The 17,310-nt window shown below is 41.8% G+C and overlaps 2 protein-coding genes across 5 annotated transcripts in view; one reads left to right on the forward strand and one right to left on the reverse strand.

Moving 5' to 3' along the window:
* Positions 1-127: 127 nt before the first annotated feature.
* LOC114843247 (glucocorticoid-induced transcript 1 protein) lies at positions 128-15,653 on the forward strand. 4 transcript variants are annotated; one of them, XM_029129612.2, is made up of 9 exons: positions 128-280; positions 437-807; positions 4,703-4,851; positions 9,304-9,390; positions 11,029-11,154; positions 11,866-12,003; positions 12,744-12,930; positions 13,206-13,326; positions 13,604-15,653. In XM_029129612.2, exons 2-9 carry the CDS (start codon positions 501-503, stop codon positions 13,953-13,955), a joined length of 1,467 nt encoding a protein of 488 aa, XP_028985445.1. In that variant the 5' UTR covers positions 128-280; positions 437-500; the 3' UTR covers positions 13,956-15,653. The 4 variants fall into 4 exon arrangements, with proteins under 4 accessions (XP_028985445.1, XP_028985448.1, XP_028985449.1 ...); XM_029129615.2 differs by having other exon boundaries at positions 11,032-11,154; XM_029129616.2 differs by having other exon boundaries at positions 4,706-4,851.
* ica1 (islet cell autoantigen 1) overlaps positions 15,649-17,310 on the reverse strand; it is a 6,990-nt gene continuing 5,328 nt past the window's right edge. Inside the window, exons 12-13 of the mRNA XM_029129617.3 lie at positions 17,247-17,310; positions 15,649-17,024 (exon numbers count right to left, since the gene is read on the reverse strand). The exon at positions 17,247-17,310 is cut by the window's right edge and continues 23 nt beyond it. Coding sequence (XP_028985450.1) covers positions 16,903-17,024; positions 17,247-17,310 — 186 coding nt within the window. The 3' untranslated portion in view covers positions 15,649-16,902. The remainder of the gene's footprint in view (positions 17,025-17,246) is intronic.

Here is a 17,310-nt window from a genome sequence, read left to right on the forward strand (position 1 = left end):
TGATTGGACGAAAGTACAGTCAATAGGCAACATCGCACCTATCAGCGATTACACTGTAAACTCTGTCCAATGAGAAGTCACAAAATGAGCAGCGTAGCCCGCCCCCAGGCATCAGCCAGTAGTCTGCTCGAAACAACTGTCATTTAGAGTGGACGTGATGGGGAAGACACAGCTAGAGCTGGGAAACACGAATTAAACATCAGAAAAGTGTCGAAAACAACTTTTAAAGTTGTAAGTGTAGTTGTCACAGTTTACGTCGGCATGTGTTAGTGTCTTACAGGTAAGTCTACCATAACATACGTATTGGGGATTTTTCCTTCGAGTGTATGATTAGATATGTTTAAAAGGGAAGCTAACGTTTTTGTGCTAACAGGCTAACGTTAATGTTTATCTTACCGCCCCCCCCCACCACCGCCGCCACCTCCACTTCTTCAAGTTAAGCAGCAGCTTTGGCACTACGTTGTTCTTACTGCAGTAGGGATTACAGCCAGCTTCGGAGGATGTCAACCCCCAGCAACTCGCTTCAGCAGCCGAGGGTGAGACGCAACAATGCTGGTTCCCCCGGCTCGTTCGGCGGCAGCAGCTGCCGTCTGCACCCCATCCGTGCCACGGTGCCCTACCAGCTGCTGCGTGCGGGACAGAGCAGCCCGACGCGGCCGCAGACCGCGCACGGAGGGGCCACGAGCAGCCGAGGCTCCAGCCCTCCTTCCAGCCCGACACTACCGTCAGGAAGTTCAAATGCTAAGCAAAGACTGTCCCCCGAAAACAAGGAGTTCTCGTGCCCCCCAGACTCTCCAGTATACAGAGGTAACGCATTTTCACCACTTTTTGGCATACGTAGATCGAGAAACGGCCACGTGTTGTCTGCTGATAACGTCATGGCAACGTGTGTTGCACTGCCTGGTAGCAGATGTACTACAAGAACAGCACTATCGTATTTTATATGTGTAAAAATACGAGAGAACCTATTTGTTTCAGTGGGAACGTCCTGAAAAGCTTGGTAATTGTTTGGCACCGGGTTGATGCACTTGCTGCATTAACTATTTAGCCTGTCATCCACTTACACAAGTACACCCTCATAAAGAGAATGGAGTTCCCTGGTGGCTTTCTTATTTTCAATAGACTTTTGACTGGAGGGAGAGGGAGGAGACTACTGGCAGAAAGAACTGCTTTCAGCTGTAGACGGCCACGTCAGTCCCAGTAGAAACTGTGCTAAGGGAAGGATCAGGTGTTTTGACTTCTCTCCATATGTGCACCACAGATGTGCTGAGATTACTTCGTACATGAGCTGAGCCCCACCATGCTTCCTTCACGTGGACGTCATGACTAAGTGCAGGACCCTTTTTTGTTGTCAGCTGCTCCTTGGAAATGATATGGACATAAACTGAGAAGGGATCCAGGCATTCTCTAATTAACTTTTTTCAGTACTCTACACTTTGGACACTGTTTTTTGAAATACATTGACAAAAAGAGGTGTATTCTAATATTAATAACTTCAATGGTAGTAATCTGCAAAATAAAAAGCCTACCATAGGGGTCGGTATTAAATGAGATTACGTCACAGTTTGCCACGTGCAACATACTGTAGCAGCCACAAGCTACAGTGCACAGCTGAATCTACTTCAATTAGTTATGTTAATATCCGAATAGCTCTTAACTTTAACAAAAATTATAGCCCTCTTGTTTCAGTGCTATTCTGTTGTTTTGTTGGGTCATTTCTGGATTCATGTTCATCACATTCCTCAGTCCTTGGACTGACATCCAACCTTGACCAGTGCCCATCCAAGGCAGCGAACACAGCTTCCTCTGCAACGGGCTTACCAGGCATAAGAGATTTCACCCGTCTGGCTAGCAGTCGGTGTCGATTTCCATCCCCAGTGGCATGCCATGCATACCTCATCCCCTGAATGATATGACCTCTAGCCCAGGCCAGCATGCCTCGTCTGTGGTCATGATGGAGGTTTGACTTCGTGGTTTGACCTCTCAGTGGAAACATGAATGGGAGGCCTCCAGTGACGGCTATGATCATATCTATGAGGGGTTCGGTGGCTGCAAGCAGTCAAAACATGATAATTGTCATGCATCTTGCAGGAAGTAAAACAATATGTGCATAGTTTAGCAATCTTCCTCTTTGATCACAGCAGCCCACCTTGATATCACTAAAGCAGTGGGATTTGCACTTTGTAATTTCTCATTTATTGTAGTACTTTGATCCTACTCTCAGACGGAAAGCATGTCATTTGGTGGGCAGTTGGGTCCAAAGTGCTGTACAGCACCATAAAAAATTGTGCTAGACAGTGTGAATATGCAACGAATTTTTGGCCTCATGATGGACAGTATGTATTAGTATGTATTAGTATGTATTAAGTATTACTGTATATCCACATTATGACCTTTTAGGATCACCACAATGACATCATTCACTTACCACAGTGACTGAACAATGAAAGTCCTGCTCTCTGTCGAAGTGCCAGCTGTGCTGAAACAGCCATGCTTCATTGTCGCCCATTCAAACTGCAAACTAGGGCCAAATGTTGCATTGATTGCAATGTGTTTTCTGCATTTTATCATTTTTCACATTTGTGAGTTGAACCTCAGTTTTGCCAAGTAAGCTCATTCCTCATTCCCCATTTTTGAAAGATGGATTATTAGCACTATTGGGATGTTATGTACATCCATTTAGATGCACCAGCTTAATCTAGTTTGTTTGAGGAGCTAGCCACTGGAGTCATTAGGAGATGCTAATAATGCTAACAAGCCATTTCCTGACCAGCTGGGGGACACATGCTGGCTTTAAAACAATGTCCAAGATTAATGTCATCAAACTTTATGAAAGAAATTGCTTCCTAAAATATTTGCCTGCCTTTTAACTTTAGGTCATTCTTTAACTATATGAAAAATACTGATTCAAGAAAAAAAAACTTTATTAATACTAGAGGGAAATTATTTTGCAGTCACAGATGGAGGCACACACAATAAAGTAGTGAGATTAAAAATAAGAATGCTAACACATCTACACACACTCACATCTAATTACTAGTTAAAGTTTTATTGTACATTTTATTGCGCAGATGAAGATCAACCCTTTTACAGAGAGGAATTTTACAGGTTGATGGCCACTGTTAGAAAGGATCTCTGGTGGTGTTCTGTGGAGCTATGTTTAACTATGTAATTTTAGCAATTACAATAACATTCAGTTAACTTAAGTTTGATTTAACCGATCATTGAAAGTGCATACTCTGATCATTAGATGAAGCTACATTGTGTGATTCTTCTTCTTTACAATAAGTAAGAGTGTCAGGTTTGTGAAAGTTGTTGTGAGAAACGGTTCTGCTATGGTTTGCTGATTTGGGCCACATGTTTGTGTTCACATTCACTTCTGACCTACAGTTAATAAACCTCCCCTTTATCCCAGGAAATGTGGAGTCTTTCTGCAGCTTGCCAAATGCTCAGTGAAGGAAAGTTCTTGTTAAATTCAAACCTGAAAATTATCTATTTTTAATATCACCGACACTCACTTTACTCTGAAATCAGCAATGTACTAGTCTAATGTCTTGTTTGATTTTTTTTTTGTTTTTTTTTGACAATTTATTTTTCTCATCAAGAGATATTTCTTTTCTAGCAAGTGACAAGACGATGGAAAATAACCACAATCCTGATTCTGAGAACACTGGCTTGCCCTGTATCAATATTGATAGAAATTTAGCCTGCTTCCTTTTGTCTACAGTGCTTCAGGGAATTTTACTGTAGCCCAGTAAGCTTACTTAGGCAATACCTTTGGGGTGGGTAGGCCTGTGTATTCTATGAACAAAGAACAACTATGAACGGCCGTGGAGTTGATAAATTCAGTCTGTGTTAGTTTATGTTCATGTTGGAAAGGCCTGAGCATAATCTGACCAAATGGCCCCGTTTCCTTTCCTACTCTTACTGTTATTAATCCCACAAAATGCAACTAAGACTAATAAATTAAAACCATTTCTTACTGCAACCCCCTGTTGCTCTCAAACCATTGTCTTTTGTATTTGCTCGTTTTTAGCTTTTTTTTTAATGTGTGTTACTGCAGGAATGTTGAGTGGATGCAGGCAGTATTGATGTGTATTGTGGCGTGGTTGTTTATGAGTTCTTATGTGGGTGGTGTGTGCTTAACTACTCTGGATACAGCAGGCTCCTCGCATAACATCAGATACTCCTGCTCAGTCATTTACATTTTCTTCAGGCCTCAGGTCTCAGCCTGATTTTTCTCCTCATGTGAACAGAAAAATAGGCTTTCTTGTCCAAACTAGGATCTATGTAACGGCACAAACATAAGTAAAGGAGTGTGAGCTTGTTTAGTTGGGGACCTCATTAACTGTGGAGTGTAACTCACTGCAATATGCTTCAGTTTATGTCATGTGAAGATGTACAGTACTTTCACACCTTTCGGTGCTTCTATTACAGACCTTCAAATATGAGGTAGTTTTACTGTTAGCAGCAAAAACCCTGAGAGTTTGCTGAGTGTCTCAAAATGTGGCCCTCAGTCCTTGGCTGCACATGAGATTTATTACCCGGTGACATTTTAGTACTGTGTAATATACTTAATCTTATTGACACAGTGAGGAAAGTTGGCACGTTCAATGTCAGAGTTGTCTTCGGGTGTTTGGAAATATTGTTCCGTGTGTCTGCGTGCATTTGCCTTATCCTGTTTATTTTTCTTAATACACAGCAGAAAGGACCAAGTTGCAGGCTCGGAGTTCCAGTGCCATCCGCCGAACGTCTTCCCTGGATGCTATCACAGGGCCATACCTCACTGGCCAGTGGCCTCGGGACTCGCATGGACCCTATCCTTCATGCATGAAAGACAAAGCCACACAGGTAGACTGCATTTGGAAAATACTGTCATGGAAGTAGGCTCTACTTATCTACTTATCTAGAAAAGATTACTATATAGATATTGGTAACGTTATAACATACTCGTACAGAAAAGTGAAACTTTTGGCTTCTTAACAAAGTACAAGAAGTGAAGTGTCAATAGTTCAATTCCTGCCTTGTACTTCTATGTGTCATATCCTCCTCTCTGGGTGTGTTTCCTCTCTCTCTTTCAACGCTGTCAACTGTCAGAGAGCTAAATGCTTGCAAGATGTATCAAGGTCCATGTGATTGAGCATCACATTATCACAAACAAAATCATGTCGCAATACTGGAAAAAGAAGGAATTTAGGAAAAAAGGAGTCACATGGTCGAGCATGTCGTATCTAGGAGTGGATATGTGAGTGCACTCATAGAATAAAGCTCTCCAGCACAATCATTTCACTGTAGACTGCCCCATATTCTGAATTTTTTAAAATAATTGTTAGCTTTTGTTATAGTTGCCAGTGAGGCTGACACATAAACAAATGATGACCTAAAACATTGTTAAACCTTGGTGTGACTTGCCTAAGACTCGTTTTTTCCCTTAAATGTCCTCACAGTAATGCATTTTAATATATTTACAGGTTATACAGCCTGTGTATTCTAATCCTAGATGGCAGCCCACACACAACCAGACCGAGTTTGGTCTGTGATTGATGATTTAATGCAGTTCTCCCCTAAGCGTATAATTTCTGGGGAAGGAGCTTTTTGAAGGGGTTTGTTATGAAAGAATTTTGAATATGTATGATGATGACAATGACTGCTCTCTCTTTGCTAACAGAGGCCTTTCATGTGTCTGAATGAAGACTGCCATGCTTCATTTACATAGGCTTCATCTTTTTAACCCCTCATTCCCCTGGCATTTCTTTGTGTGTAGGATGAGGAAGTGGAGAGGGGTTCTCAAGAGTTCCTCAAGTGTCTGTATACAGGTTAAACACCTCTAATTAGTTGCTGTACAGCTCTGGAAAACAGGACAACCATGGAAAATCTGCATTCTTCTTTAAAAGGCACTGAACCGCTAATGCACAAAAACGTCTGAGCACCAGTTCACTACTATCTTTGTAAACTTTTTATTTTTTATTTTTTATTTTTTTTTAATTTCCTGACTTGGCGTCAAACATTTTTCCCTGCCACTATTGGCAAAGGGCTAATTGAAGGCGGACTGACCGAAATCAGAATCCAGTAAAGAGAGTAAAGAGTCTATCAGTGCTGTGGAAATTTTTAGAAAACATTTGAGTGTTGTAATGATGTGGGAGAGTGTGACACGTTTGACAGTCCTTGAGCAATTAAATGCGCAAACTCCCCCAGGGATAGCCAGAGACCACTTCCTGTTAACAAGCTCTGCCTGGGCCCAGCGCTCTTTGTGAGACAACAGCAGCAGAAAGCTGCAGACAAAGGATCCCTGGCCTCTTTTGTTGTGCATTGCACAAGTTCAAGACAGCCTCTCCTTTGAGCTGTAATGTAGCCCTGCATGGAGGTGAAGTTGTTTGCACCTGTCCCTCAGGCTGTGGTTGAGGCGAAGCGAAGTCCCACTGCTTACCACCTGGCTCTCGTGGCTGCACAGCCTGCCTGCCTTTTGTGTGGGAGTTGGGCAGCAGAGGGTCCATACATATGCTAATCAGTGTTCTGGGATAGGTCTGCATGCCCTGGGCCCTGTGGTTACAGAACACAGGGAATGTGTATATGAAGATTAGGGCCTCGACACTAAACCAACCTCAAAGAACCAGAACCGACAAACGCAGGCTGATCAAACACTGTGCGACGCCTCGTGTGTAGCGTTGCACTGGAACATGGCACAAAGACTACAGCCAGCAGCAAGCTGACCGCTGACATACATGAGTGTTCTTGCCTGCGCAAGAGGAAATGGCTAATCAGTAGTCTGCATTTGTGTACATATCTAGAAACATGAGGGAAAGTAAAAACAAACTAGTCTGTTTTTTTTTATGCTGCTGCTGCTGCTGCTTAACCGTTTCAATGCTGGGCTGGAATACGAGTATATCAGACTAAGACTTGCCTCACCAGACACCAGACAAATAATGAATAATGTCTATTGAAGCTGTGACGTTGCCAGGCAGCCAGTGTTTACAGTAGCTATTCAAGGTGCACTTCTTTAGTCTATTACTGTACATACCACATAAGCCACAGCATGCACATGAGTAGCTTTATCAGTTTATCTAAATTTATGCAGCAACAAAACACGAGTGTTCTCTAAGGTATTTATGTATTTATATGTTTTGAATTCTTGGCAAGTTTCAGACATGCACACACAAAGCAGCCCACCAAATCGGAACACGTGTCCTCATCTTTAAACCTCACCAAATGATAGCAGTGGCACTGTGCTCACATGTCTCGACTTGTGAGCTAAACAAACCAGCACAAATTCCACTGAAATACTATTGGAGCCCAGTCATTATTTCCTGCTTTGGAACATGGCTGGATTCTTGAGGATGTTGCCTGCATGTAACCCTTTGGGTGGGCTTCATAATGGGAAGCAAGCTGCAGGCTGCAGTAACAAGGTTTTATCTGTGCAACAGTACATTATCAGTCAACACCTGGCACCCGAGTCTATAAAGCACCGGACATCAAGCGCTGGAACGATAAAAGTGCCTCTGAGCTAAATAAAGGTGTTGGGTCCTGGAAACAAAGCTGTATTTGTGGGGAAACAAGTCAATAACGATAGATTCTCTGCTGTATTTTTAACTTTCTTGTCTTTCTTTAGATCACAGACTGGGAATATTAACGGTTATTCCAACTTTTATTGACATGCTGGTTGTGAGCCCTGTGCCCACTTGACGTCACAGAACATCTGTGAGAACTTAGTTTCAACGGCTTAGTCCGCTCCACATGCCTGTTTGGCCTTTTACAGCAATCAGTGATCTGCGTTCTGCATGAATGGATCAGGCAGCACCAAGCCCCTCATCCATGGGCCATGCACAAAATGTTAATGCTAAAGGCTAGCTACACATCTGCCAAGCACAGTGGCCCCTTTTATGAGAGCACAAGCCCCCATTTAATTTGCTGTCCTTTTCTGGGGAGAGCAGGGCCAGTAAGCCTGTGCGAAGCGCTTCAAGGTTGTTCCTCATTATTCACAGTGTGATATTCCATGTCACAGGGCAGGGCTTGTGCATTAGGGAGAGATTATTCTTTTTGTTCATTGTGGGGTCAAACATAAGGCAGAGAAGACATTAACATTTAAGATGTTTTCTACTACTGTTCTCATCCAAAGAAGAGGCGTAGTTGATATGTGTAATCAAGAGGAAGTGTGTGGTTTCAAACGACCCAGTGAAACACCCCGATCTGTGTCTGTGTTTTTGCATATGTTTACATAAATTAACGGTTTCCCTTTTTTTATGTAGTAGAGGTCTAAAGATGTGACTTGTCTTATGCAGGAAATGTTTTGTATGTCGGTTTCTCTTTAACAGTCTCTAATGTGCTGTGTATAATACAGTACATATAATATGCATTTTGGCTAAATAGATCATTTGTTTCACTATTAAAGGTGAAAATTCAAACACCTGCTATTAGTGCATTCCAGTGACTAAAACCTGTCTAATGTAGTTTACTACATCTGTGATTTCTGTCTTGCTATTTCTTAAGATGCCAATTCTTATTAAAGGTTGGATTTTAGGATTGTGATACTGTGTTGCCTGTAGACAAAATGCATTTTGTGGTGTGCCACAGATATTTATTTGAACCCGGCCTACTAATTGAGCCAATCAAACTTGTCATGACTCTTGTTTTCCCTGTTGAATGTAGCTCTCTCTCCTCCATCATGGTGTCCTGTGACTGTTTAAATCTTTCATTGATTCCAGATTTTCGGCTTTACTTTGGAGCATATGGCTCTTGTTACTGCTTTCACCTACATTTTGCTCAAATACTTATCCAGACATTTTGTACTTTGAGTGGCTTCATGGTGACAGATCAAAACAGCTCTTTAGTTTTTTAGGGACATATAATTTTCATTTTATTTTTCTTCACTGCCTGTTTCTTTGACCTTTTAATCTCTCAGACTTTTGTTTTCCAAGAAAAACACTTGCGTGGAAGAAGTGCGTGCATGCGTGTGCGAGTGTGTTGAACATCTGAGTGTATATGTGTAAACAACAAAGACCTGAAATACATAAATTAAATGCATTTTGTAAGACATTGCTCTGTGCTGCTGTATAATCAACAAGACTTAAATATATCTTTGACAAACAGTTCTGATTCTGTGTAAACAATGATCCGCCCTGCTGTGTAAACAAATCACATGATGTCATTTATTCTATTTAGATACCTTTTCATCAATAAACAATAGAAACCTGTCCACATGATGTAGTGTTGGGCATCAGGGTTTGCTGTCTGCGGTTACTGTATACATTTGATAAGCATATTATTAAATTCTAGTTGTGTTTCAGCATGTATGTTGCTGTGTTTCAGACTCCAGGCCTCTGGATCGATGAAGGAGAACAGGGAAGTCCTCACCAGCGCTCAGGTTCCTGGGGCAGTGCAGACCATCTTAAAGAGGTAGATTCTACTGACTTAACCTTGCTTCACCCCCATCAGAGCTGTCTGTGACTTCAATCAGCACAAGTGGATTTAGAGCACCGAGATCAAACAACATTCTGCTTGACGTTAAAGTGCGCCTGACTAGCCTAAAACGCTTGCACAGCCAGATTGAGGAGTGTGTTTTTGTCATTTTTGAGGTTCATTCCATTTACTTAAATGTGTTTTATTTGTCAGGATCTGAGGTCAACCTAAATATTATGCTGTTTATGGTTGGTTTCCACTCCTGTCTATGTGCTGGACTTGGTGGCCAACCAGCAGACCACATGGAGCTATTAGTTCTCCAGCTCTCCAGACCACAGTCTAAATTTAACCTCCCTCTCTCCCCTGTTTCTCACTCTTAACTCTTGAATCTCATTATGGCCTGTTGGTTTTGAGACACAGTGCAGGAATCACTCTCAAGCGTGAAGAAGCCATCTTGTGTATGTCACGCTGAGTGAGCTGGCTCACTGTACGAGCCCAAGATTTACGTATGTCCCTTAATACAATAGACAGAAATTTTATTACCAGCAGAAGAGTAGTTAAAAATATAAAATATCTGTTTTCCATTAATTTTTTTGTTATTGACCAGACACATTTGTTCCAGTCACAATAAAACTACCAAACATGTTTTACCTAAACTCCTGCTCATACAGCTGCATTCTGCAAAACGTTTGCAATACTTTTGAATCTGTAACACAGGTACAAGTGTATTCATTTCCATAAACGCCTTGCTGTGTCAGGGTAATGCTTGTTTCATTACACTTGGCACTTTAAGTGCCAGAGCTGGATGCCCAGGAGTCTTCTGTTACTCATAATCGTTTTTAGAGACAACCTCTGAAAAAGTTCACACTTTTTTCTTTATTTCAATTTGAATTGGACATGGTGTAATTTTAAACTATACGTAGCCATTTAGGTGCAACAGAAGGAGATGACATTTTAATAATTACAGCCACGAGATGCATGAAGCGTATTTAGTAATGGATTCATAGAGTGATCCATCCATCCAACAAATCCAAGTGTTAGAGTTAAGTTTCATAAATCAAATTTAAGTGTTAGTGAAGACATATGCTGCAACTAGGTCAGTCTCAGGCCCAAGGCCTGTACAGTCAGTAGTCTAGCAGAGCCAGGAAAGCCTCTTTCCCATCCTCTGAGATTACATCGAGATAGTCTGGACTTGTCATTATCGACCGCTGCTCGGTCACTCAATGAGTGTAGTAAACTGCATTCTCGCTCTCTAACCTCTGCGATTACATGTGTGGGAGGATATCTATGAAAAGAACGAGTCTCTTTGTTGACGGTGTTGCCAGGATTATAAGATCAGCATTGAAGACCACACCTTTGTCTGCATAGTACAACTCTGTCGGTTAGGCTCACAAAGAGTATCCTGTTTTTGTGCTGATACTGGGCCAGATGCAGAAACACCCATTGGTTTAACTTGTTTCATCATCAGATGTACAACACTGATTATCCCTGAAGTATCTAGATCACGTGTGCATTTATGGGTGTGCTGCCTTCTCAGACACCAGAGCGTCTCTGCCTTTTTGTTTCTGATAGTCATTGTCTTGGTAACTTTGCTTGGTTGACTTGAAGGTGTTGAAGCTGTTACTTTTCTCTCAGCAGATTGCTAAACTGAGGCTGCAGCTGCAGCGAAGCAAGCAGGTCGGCCGACAGAGCAAGGACAGGGAGCCGACCTCGCTGCAGGTTCCCCAACAGGCGCAGCACAGTGCTGCATGCCAAGCTCAGGTGAGCTCTTCCTGTCAACAGTATGCCTTTAAAACGGAGTCACTGCCATGCTGGTTTTAAGTGGAAACATTAACTAACTCTGACTTGGTGATGCAAGTCTTTACCCTGACAGTGGTGATATGATAAGGTGGCCTAGCAGCCAAGCAAAGACAAATACACATGTAAAACACCTAACAGAACTACATCAGGGTTTGTAAAGATGGTAAATAAATTGTTTTTACTTTTTTGATTAATTAGCTTCGATAATAAGCTTAGATAATTTTAATTGCTGTAAAGCTGTAGGTATTTAGCATGAGCTAAGTATTGTACATTTGTTGTGTGTTGCGCTTCATTTGACTTATTAAAGAGCTGAGCAGGGGGAAGAGAGCCATGCGGAGGGGGAATGTGTCTGGGCATGTCTTGTACTGACCTTGTTTGCAGTTCATTCATTAACAGATGCCCAGCAACAGTACACATCAACCCCTGTGGGAAAATTAATCTAAACATTTGATGTGCTCTATACAACAGTCCTCTGTGGAAGATCACAACTGCTCTGTTTGTGTTCCTTCAGACATTTAGGGTCATTCTAGTTATGCATGAAACTGGATCATCGATGATACTCAAGGTCTTGGTAACAGATGTGGCACTGTTGTGAATGTGTGTCAGTGTGTCACAAAAACAGGAAACATGTTATAACTTTATACTTTCTTTTCTTTTTTCCTGTCCTTCCAGTACAAGGGAACTTCATCAGCCCTCTCGACAATCCCAGTGCCAAAATCCCTCATTTGCCGAGTGCCGAGCAGCGTGGAGGGCATAAACCACGAGCTAGAAAATGTGTTTATCAGAGAGGATTGGGAGCAAGGAATACAGGTATGTGTGCTCACACCAGAACTTGGGTAATCAGTGCCTGACGCTGCCTGTTTCTCTAATCTCTTTTTGCAACATTTATTCTTAATTTTTTGAATAACGTTTTTTGATAAATTTGCAACAACATCATTGAGCTTTGTGAACTTGTGTGTTTTGCAAATCTGTTTTCATCAGCCAGGTCATTTTAGAGCTTCAGTCTATAAAGGAACCCTCTGCACTGAGCATAAGATGTATATTCTCATATTGAATTAAATTGCAGGGACCTGTAAATCAGTTCAGATGTGGAGCTGTAAACCTTGGTTGCTCTGTAAAGCCCCATTTTGATAGTAACTCACACCCAGTTAATACTCACACATGCACGGCCCACTACAGATTTACAGCCTGGTGTTTTCCCCCCCTGCACTGCCAGACGCGCTGGCTGTGCCAAGGTGGAATGCTCTGTACATCACTCTGCTCGTCTACTTTAGGCTATTACCAACTGGTGAAAACACTTTACATTACAAGCATTTGTAGAAGTACGACATCCGATCTGATGCTCTTTAACCCAGAGGGGCATTGTCCTGAGACCTTGTGTTGGTTGTATGGTTCTTTTCAAGGACTCGTTGGTTATTTTTGAGGGTAAATGTGACCTTGTGAATGAGTTATGACTCTCTCTGAATTCTAAACCGTGCTGTACTTCTTTTTTACAATGTGTATGTTAATATCTCGCCTTTCATCTACACCTACACTCTCTGTACTTGCAGACCATGGATGTGGTGGATGGCCGTCGTCCTCCCTTCCCACCACATCGTTACAGCAACAGCGAAACACGTGACACAGACACGCAGGCTCCTTCCAGCGGGGACTCCAGTCCATCACCCCGTCCAGGCAGCTCTGACCACCTGCACTCCCCTGATGGAAGCCCCTGCTCTGCAGAGGAAATCGACAGAGGTGTGCCTTTCCTGGCTGATAGTGCCATGTCTGTTCAGAGCTCATGTAATACGGTTGCATCATGTATGTAAATGAAGAAAAAGCCATATACTTGGAATATTTTGATTATTTTGTTCACAATGTCTTTAACGTATTGATTTAGCATCAGGGTAAAAAAAAAACAGGTTTTGTATCTGTATTGGAAGAACCGATGTAATGAATGGCTTTGTGTTCTTCCTCTTGAACTGTAGCTAATAATTTTTCGGTTAAACGTTATTTATTTGCTCTGTTTACAGATGGCGTGTGCAGTTCTCCTCTCCCCAAGTTTGCAACTTCACCCAAACCTAACAACAGCTACATGTTCAAACGTGAGCCTCCAGAAGGCTGTGAGAGGGTCAAAGTGTTCGAGGAGTTAGTGTAAGTAGCTCTTTTTATACAATGTGACCTATGTCTTTAAGTGACACTATGCTATTGACCGTTGCTGTTACTAAGCATTCAGATCATTAAAATAAAAACCATAGATATGATGTACGTGTACAGATTTTATGGTGTATTGGATGCTAGAGAGCAGAACTGTACATCAAAGCTAGAAAGAGATGAAGGCAAATAAAGCTGTGTAGGATAAACAAGATGTTTGTAAATGTTGATTAGACATTATCAAGCAAAAATTCTGAACTTAACCTGTTGTCTTTAGGTCTGGAAAGTCAAAAGGCTTCCCCCTCTTCTCATGCCCGGATAAAAACAAGGTGAACTTCATTCCCAGGGGCTCTGCCTTCTGTCCCGTCAAACTCCTCTGCTCCTCCCTCTTCTCCCCCAACTCTCCTCCTTCCTGCTCCTCCACCAACCCAGGTCTCTATGGCAACGAGAGCCCTGGGCCTCAGGTGACTCCAGACCTGGCCACTGCACCACTACCTTCCTTTCAGGCCTCCAGTGACTGGAGCACCGACACAAGTGCAGGCACAAACACAGAAAATGGCACAGACAACCACAGCTCTGACGCAAACGTGGGAAAAGATAGCTCAGCACAAGTCCTGCTTACCAGCTAGTCCTCAGGTATTCATGCACAGTCCACCTACAGCTACACGTTTCAACTAGTCAGGTGGCAAGGTCCTAAAACTGAAAAAAGAAACAAAAAAAATCCATGTGCTCTGTTAATCCTAACATTAGCCAGCAGGGAGTGCCCAAGGTCTGAAAATGACCTTCCCTTCACCCTTCACTAACCGATCCTCTGTACCATGACGACAATTTAGCTTTGCTTTTTTTTCCAACACAGATGAATGCTCAGAGTATTGTTACATAGTGCACAACAGTTGTATCAAGTTGACATTAATACAACAAACTTTCATAAGCGACAACTATGACCACAAACGCATGTTATCTAACCAGCCTGTTAGCGGTTGCGTGTTCAGCGATCTAGCATCTGAAGTGCATATACATAAGCTTCTTGACTGGATGGAATGCTCATTTCATACAGTGTTTGCACTTGTTGAGGCCTGACCCAGTAGAGTACTGGCCGTGGCCCGTTTGTTTGTTTTTAAATTTCCACTATCTGTGTGAAACCAGCAGGCTCTTCAGCGCAGCCTCCACCCAACTAGCTTACAGCTGCATTTGCAGTCTTACAGTACGTCTGTTAAACCTTGGTAAGCTCAACACTATTCTGTTTCTCACCAAATATGACCCAGGACCCTTTCCCAGTCCACTGCCCCACATCACCCAGATCAGTAACTCAGGTCACGTGGAATTTACTTGCTTGGACTATGTTGCCTTTACAGAAAAGAACCAGTCTTTCACAGACATGTACTTTTTCCCTAATGAGGGAGGTTATAACAGACTGAATCAGCTGATTGATGTCACAGTTAGTGACAGGTAATTGTTGCATTAACCTGTTATGGTTAGAGTTTCAGGTGCTACGACACATTCCAGAGATCGCTGTTGCGTTAGTCAGCAGTGAGCCCTCGTATAAATGGAACTAGCTACATAAGCTAAACCTTCAGAAATTAAGAATTTGACAATTATGTTTTTGCCCCTTTGTTAAAAATATACCAAAGCAAATTTGGGAACAATTAAATTTCCCTGTTATGTGTTTTTGGCACAAAGGCACCGTTTATGTGCCTGAAGCAGAATGTTTATGTGCATTTTGTTTTGTTTATAAACTGTTGAGCAACACACACCCTGTTTTGTACTTTTTCTAAACACAGGCGCTAATCATTAAAACCAAGCCTAAGCACTTATGTGGAAGCGGGACGATGGTCTCTATTTTTATTTTAGACAAATCTGTAAAGTAGAACAATCAGAACGTGGGCGTGCTACGCTAACGTTTTGTTGCACACTTTGGCTTAAAGTAACGATCCAACCAGATGTGCCCTGATGTAACCTGCACCAGTTGTCACTATCGCATCAATGATTTAAAGCAGGGCTATTGTGACAAGGGCGATTAAACTGCTAAATATTTCATTCCAAAACTTTACTATGTTAGAACCACCCACACAGAACAATATATGCAACACATTCCTCACACATTAGGTTGAAATATGCTGTTTTGCTTTGAGCTCCAACAGTTTCATAGTAATTCAGAGTTGATTCACCAGCTCATCTTGCAGTGCAGTTAAGATGTGGTTGCCATGTTTGGCAGTGATGATTCCGTTTTCCTGTGTATTACGCTGTTATGTAGATTGTGTGTGTGTGCGTGCGTGTGTGTGTATGTGTATGTATGTTTTTCAATAAAGAAACAAAAATCCGTTTGATATGGTATGCAATCTTTTCCAGAGGCTGTTGTCCAGTAATGCCAACACATTTATAAACCAATAAATGACATGTGGTCATAAACAAATTGTAGTCTTTGTAGGGACATTAATTATATTTGAGTGTTGATAAATATTAACAAATGTTACAATGTTTAACATCAAAATAAGTCCACCCACAGATTTAGTGATACCATATAAGGAGTACAATATTCAGACAGATGACATTAGATTAAGGCATTTACTCTGATCAGTTGATGCAGCATTGTAGGTAAACTCATTAGATTGTATTGTCATGTCATTCTTTTTGTTTGGTTAAGAAAATACTATGAAGGAGCAAATTTGCCTGTTAAAGCCTTTACCTGAATTATAAACATGTCCAATTACTAAATAAAAAAAAAAAAAAGTACAATCACACAGTTACCGTATAAACGTAAACAAGTCATGCATCATGCAGTGATAAATGACAGGTGGAGTGTTCATAACTGCTAATTCTACCGTCACACATTTCTATTCAAGTAATGAGAAACAAATGTCAAAGGAAACTCCTGTATGACGAAGGGAGCGGCTTTCTGCTGTTTAAACCCTCAGCATCTGCTTTGGTGCTCGCAGAATTATTAGTGACACAAAAATATATATCAGTGCATTTGTTAATATGAGCTTCATTCGATACGTTGCATGTCCTTGTAAACATAAGTATTGCACTGTTGTCTTTGTTTTTTTTCAATATTTTTTTTAACTTATTTTGCGCATTTGCATTTGTCTTAATGAAAACAGTGAAGAAAGCGCAAATGCTACGAGAGACTTCAGATTTGCAAGGCAGCTAATGTCAAAGGCTTATTGTTCCCAACTCATTCTGAGGTATTCATGCTAAACGATGGCCAGCAGGCTTCATAAGAATGTTTTCCAAGGACACGAGAGCAGATAGTTGTTAGTGGGACACTCTTAGAAATGTGTTGCTGCCACGTTGAGAAGAAAAAAAAAGTCACGATTAGAGAATCTGTCCTATTATGAGAAAGTATTTGTCTCGTTAAAATGTTTTTATATTAAGTTTTACAGCCACTTGATGAGAAGCATTTAAGTATATTGAGATGTGACTTGACCTTGTTAACGCCTAATCAAGTCCGCACAGGATTTTATCACCAGTACATTTATTGATTAGTAAAAGGGTTTCTCATGGCAGCTTTGTGTTGATACCCACTAACAATGGTACTAATCTGAGTCGTCGCCATGTCTCTATGCTGACGAGGAACTATGCAGTGTGAAGTTCATGCTCTGTGTCAGGTTTGCCGATGGCGTCGGGGTTGGAGAGAGGGTCCAAGTCGGCGAACAGGTTGAACCACGCGGAGAGGTCTTTGGGTTTCCCTGCTGTCGCTGTGAAACGAGTTAACAAGCGTTAATTGCTGCTCAGCATAGCTTAACCTTTAGCGACGTGGTCCTGTAAAAGACAACATCTGACATAAATCCAACATAATGAACGGAAACAGCCCAAAACTTCCTAGAAAGTCCCCATAACAAACGTTCCCTTGACTCTCGGTGAGCTGCAGCTTTCTTTTAAATCTTCTCATATGCTGTGCTCGTTTGGCCCAGTCCTACCTTTCGCTGCTGGCTTAGAGAGGTTCTGATTGGCTCCAGATGCCTGCTCCGTTTCTGGGTCCGG

This window comes from Betta splendens, chromosome 16 (genome assembly GCF_900634795.4).
Source record: "Betta splendens chromosome 16, fBetSpl5.4, whole genome shotgun sequence".
NCBI classification, from domain to species: domain Eukaryota; kingdom Metazoa; phylum Chordata; class Actinopteri; order Anabantiformes; family Osphronemidae; genus Betta; species Betta splendens.

Coding starts and splice junctions, on each gene's coding strand:
- LOC114843247 (XM_029129612.2), top strand. CDS start 501: ATGTCAACCCCCAGCAACTCGCTTCAGCAGCCGAGGGTGAGACGCAAC. Junction 4,852..9,303: donor TGAAAGACAAAGCCACACAG/GTAGACTGCATT, acceptor GCTGTGTTTCAG/ACTCCAGGCCTCTGGATCGA. Junction 13,327..13,603: donor AAAGTGTTCGAGGAGTTAGT/GTAAGTAGCTCT, acceptor TGTTGTCTTTAG/GTCTGGAAAGTCAAAAGGCT.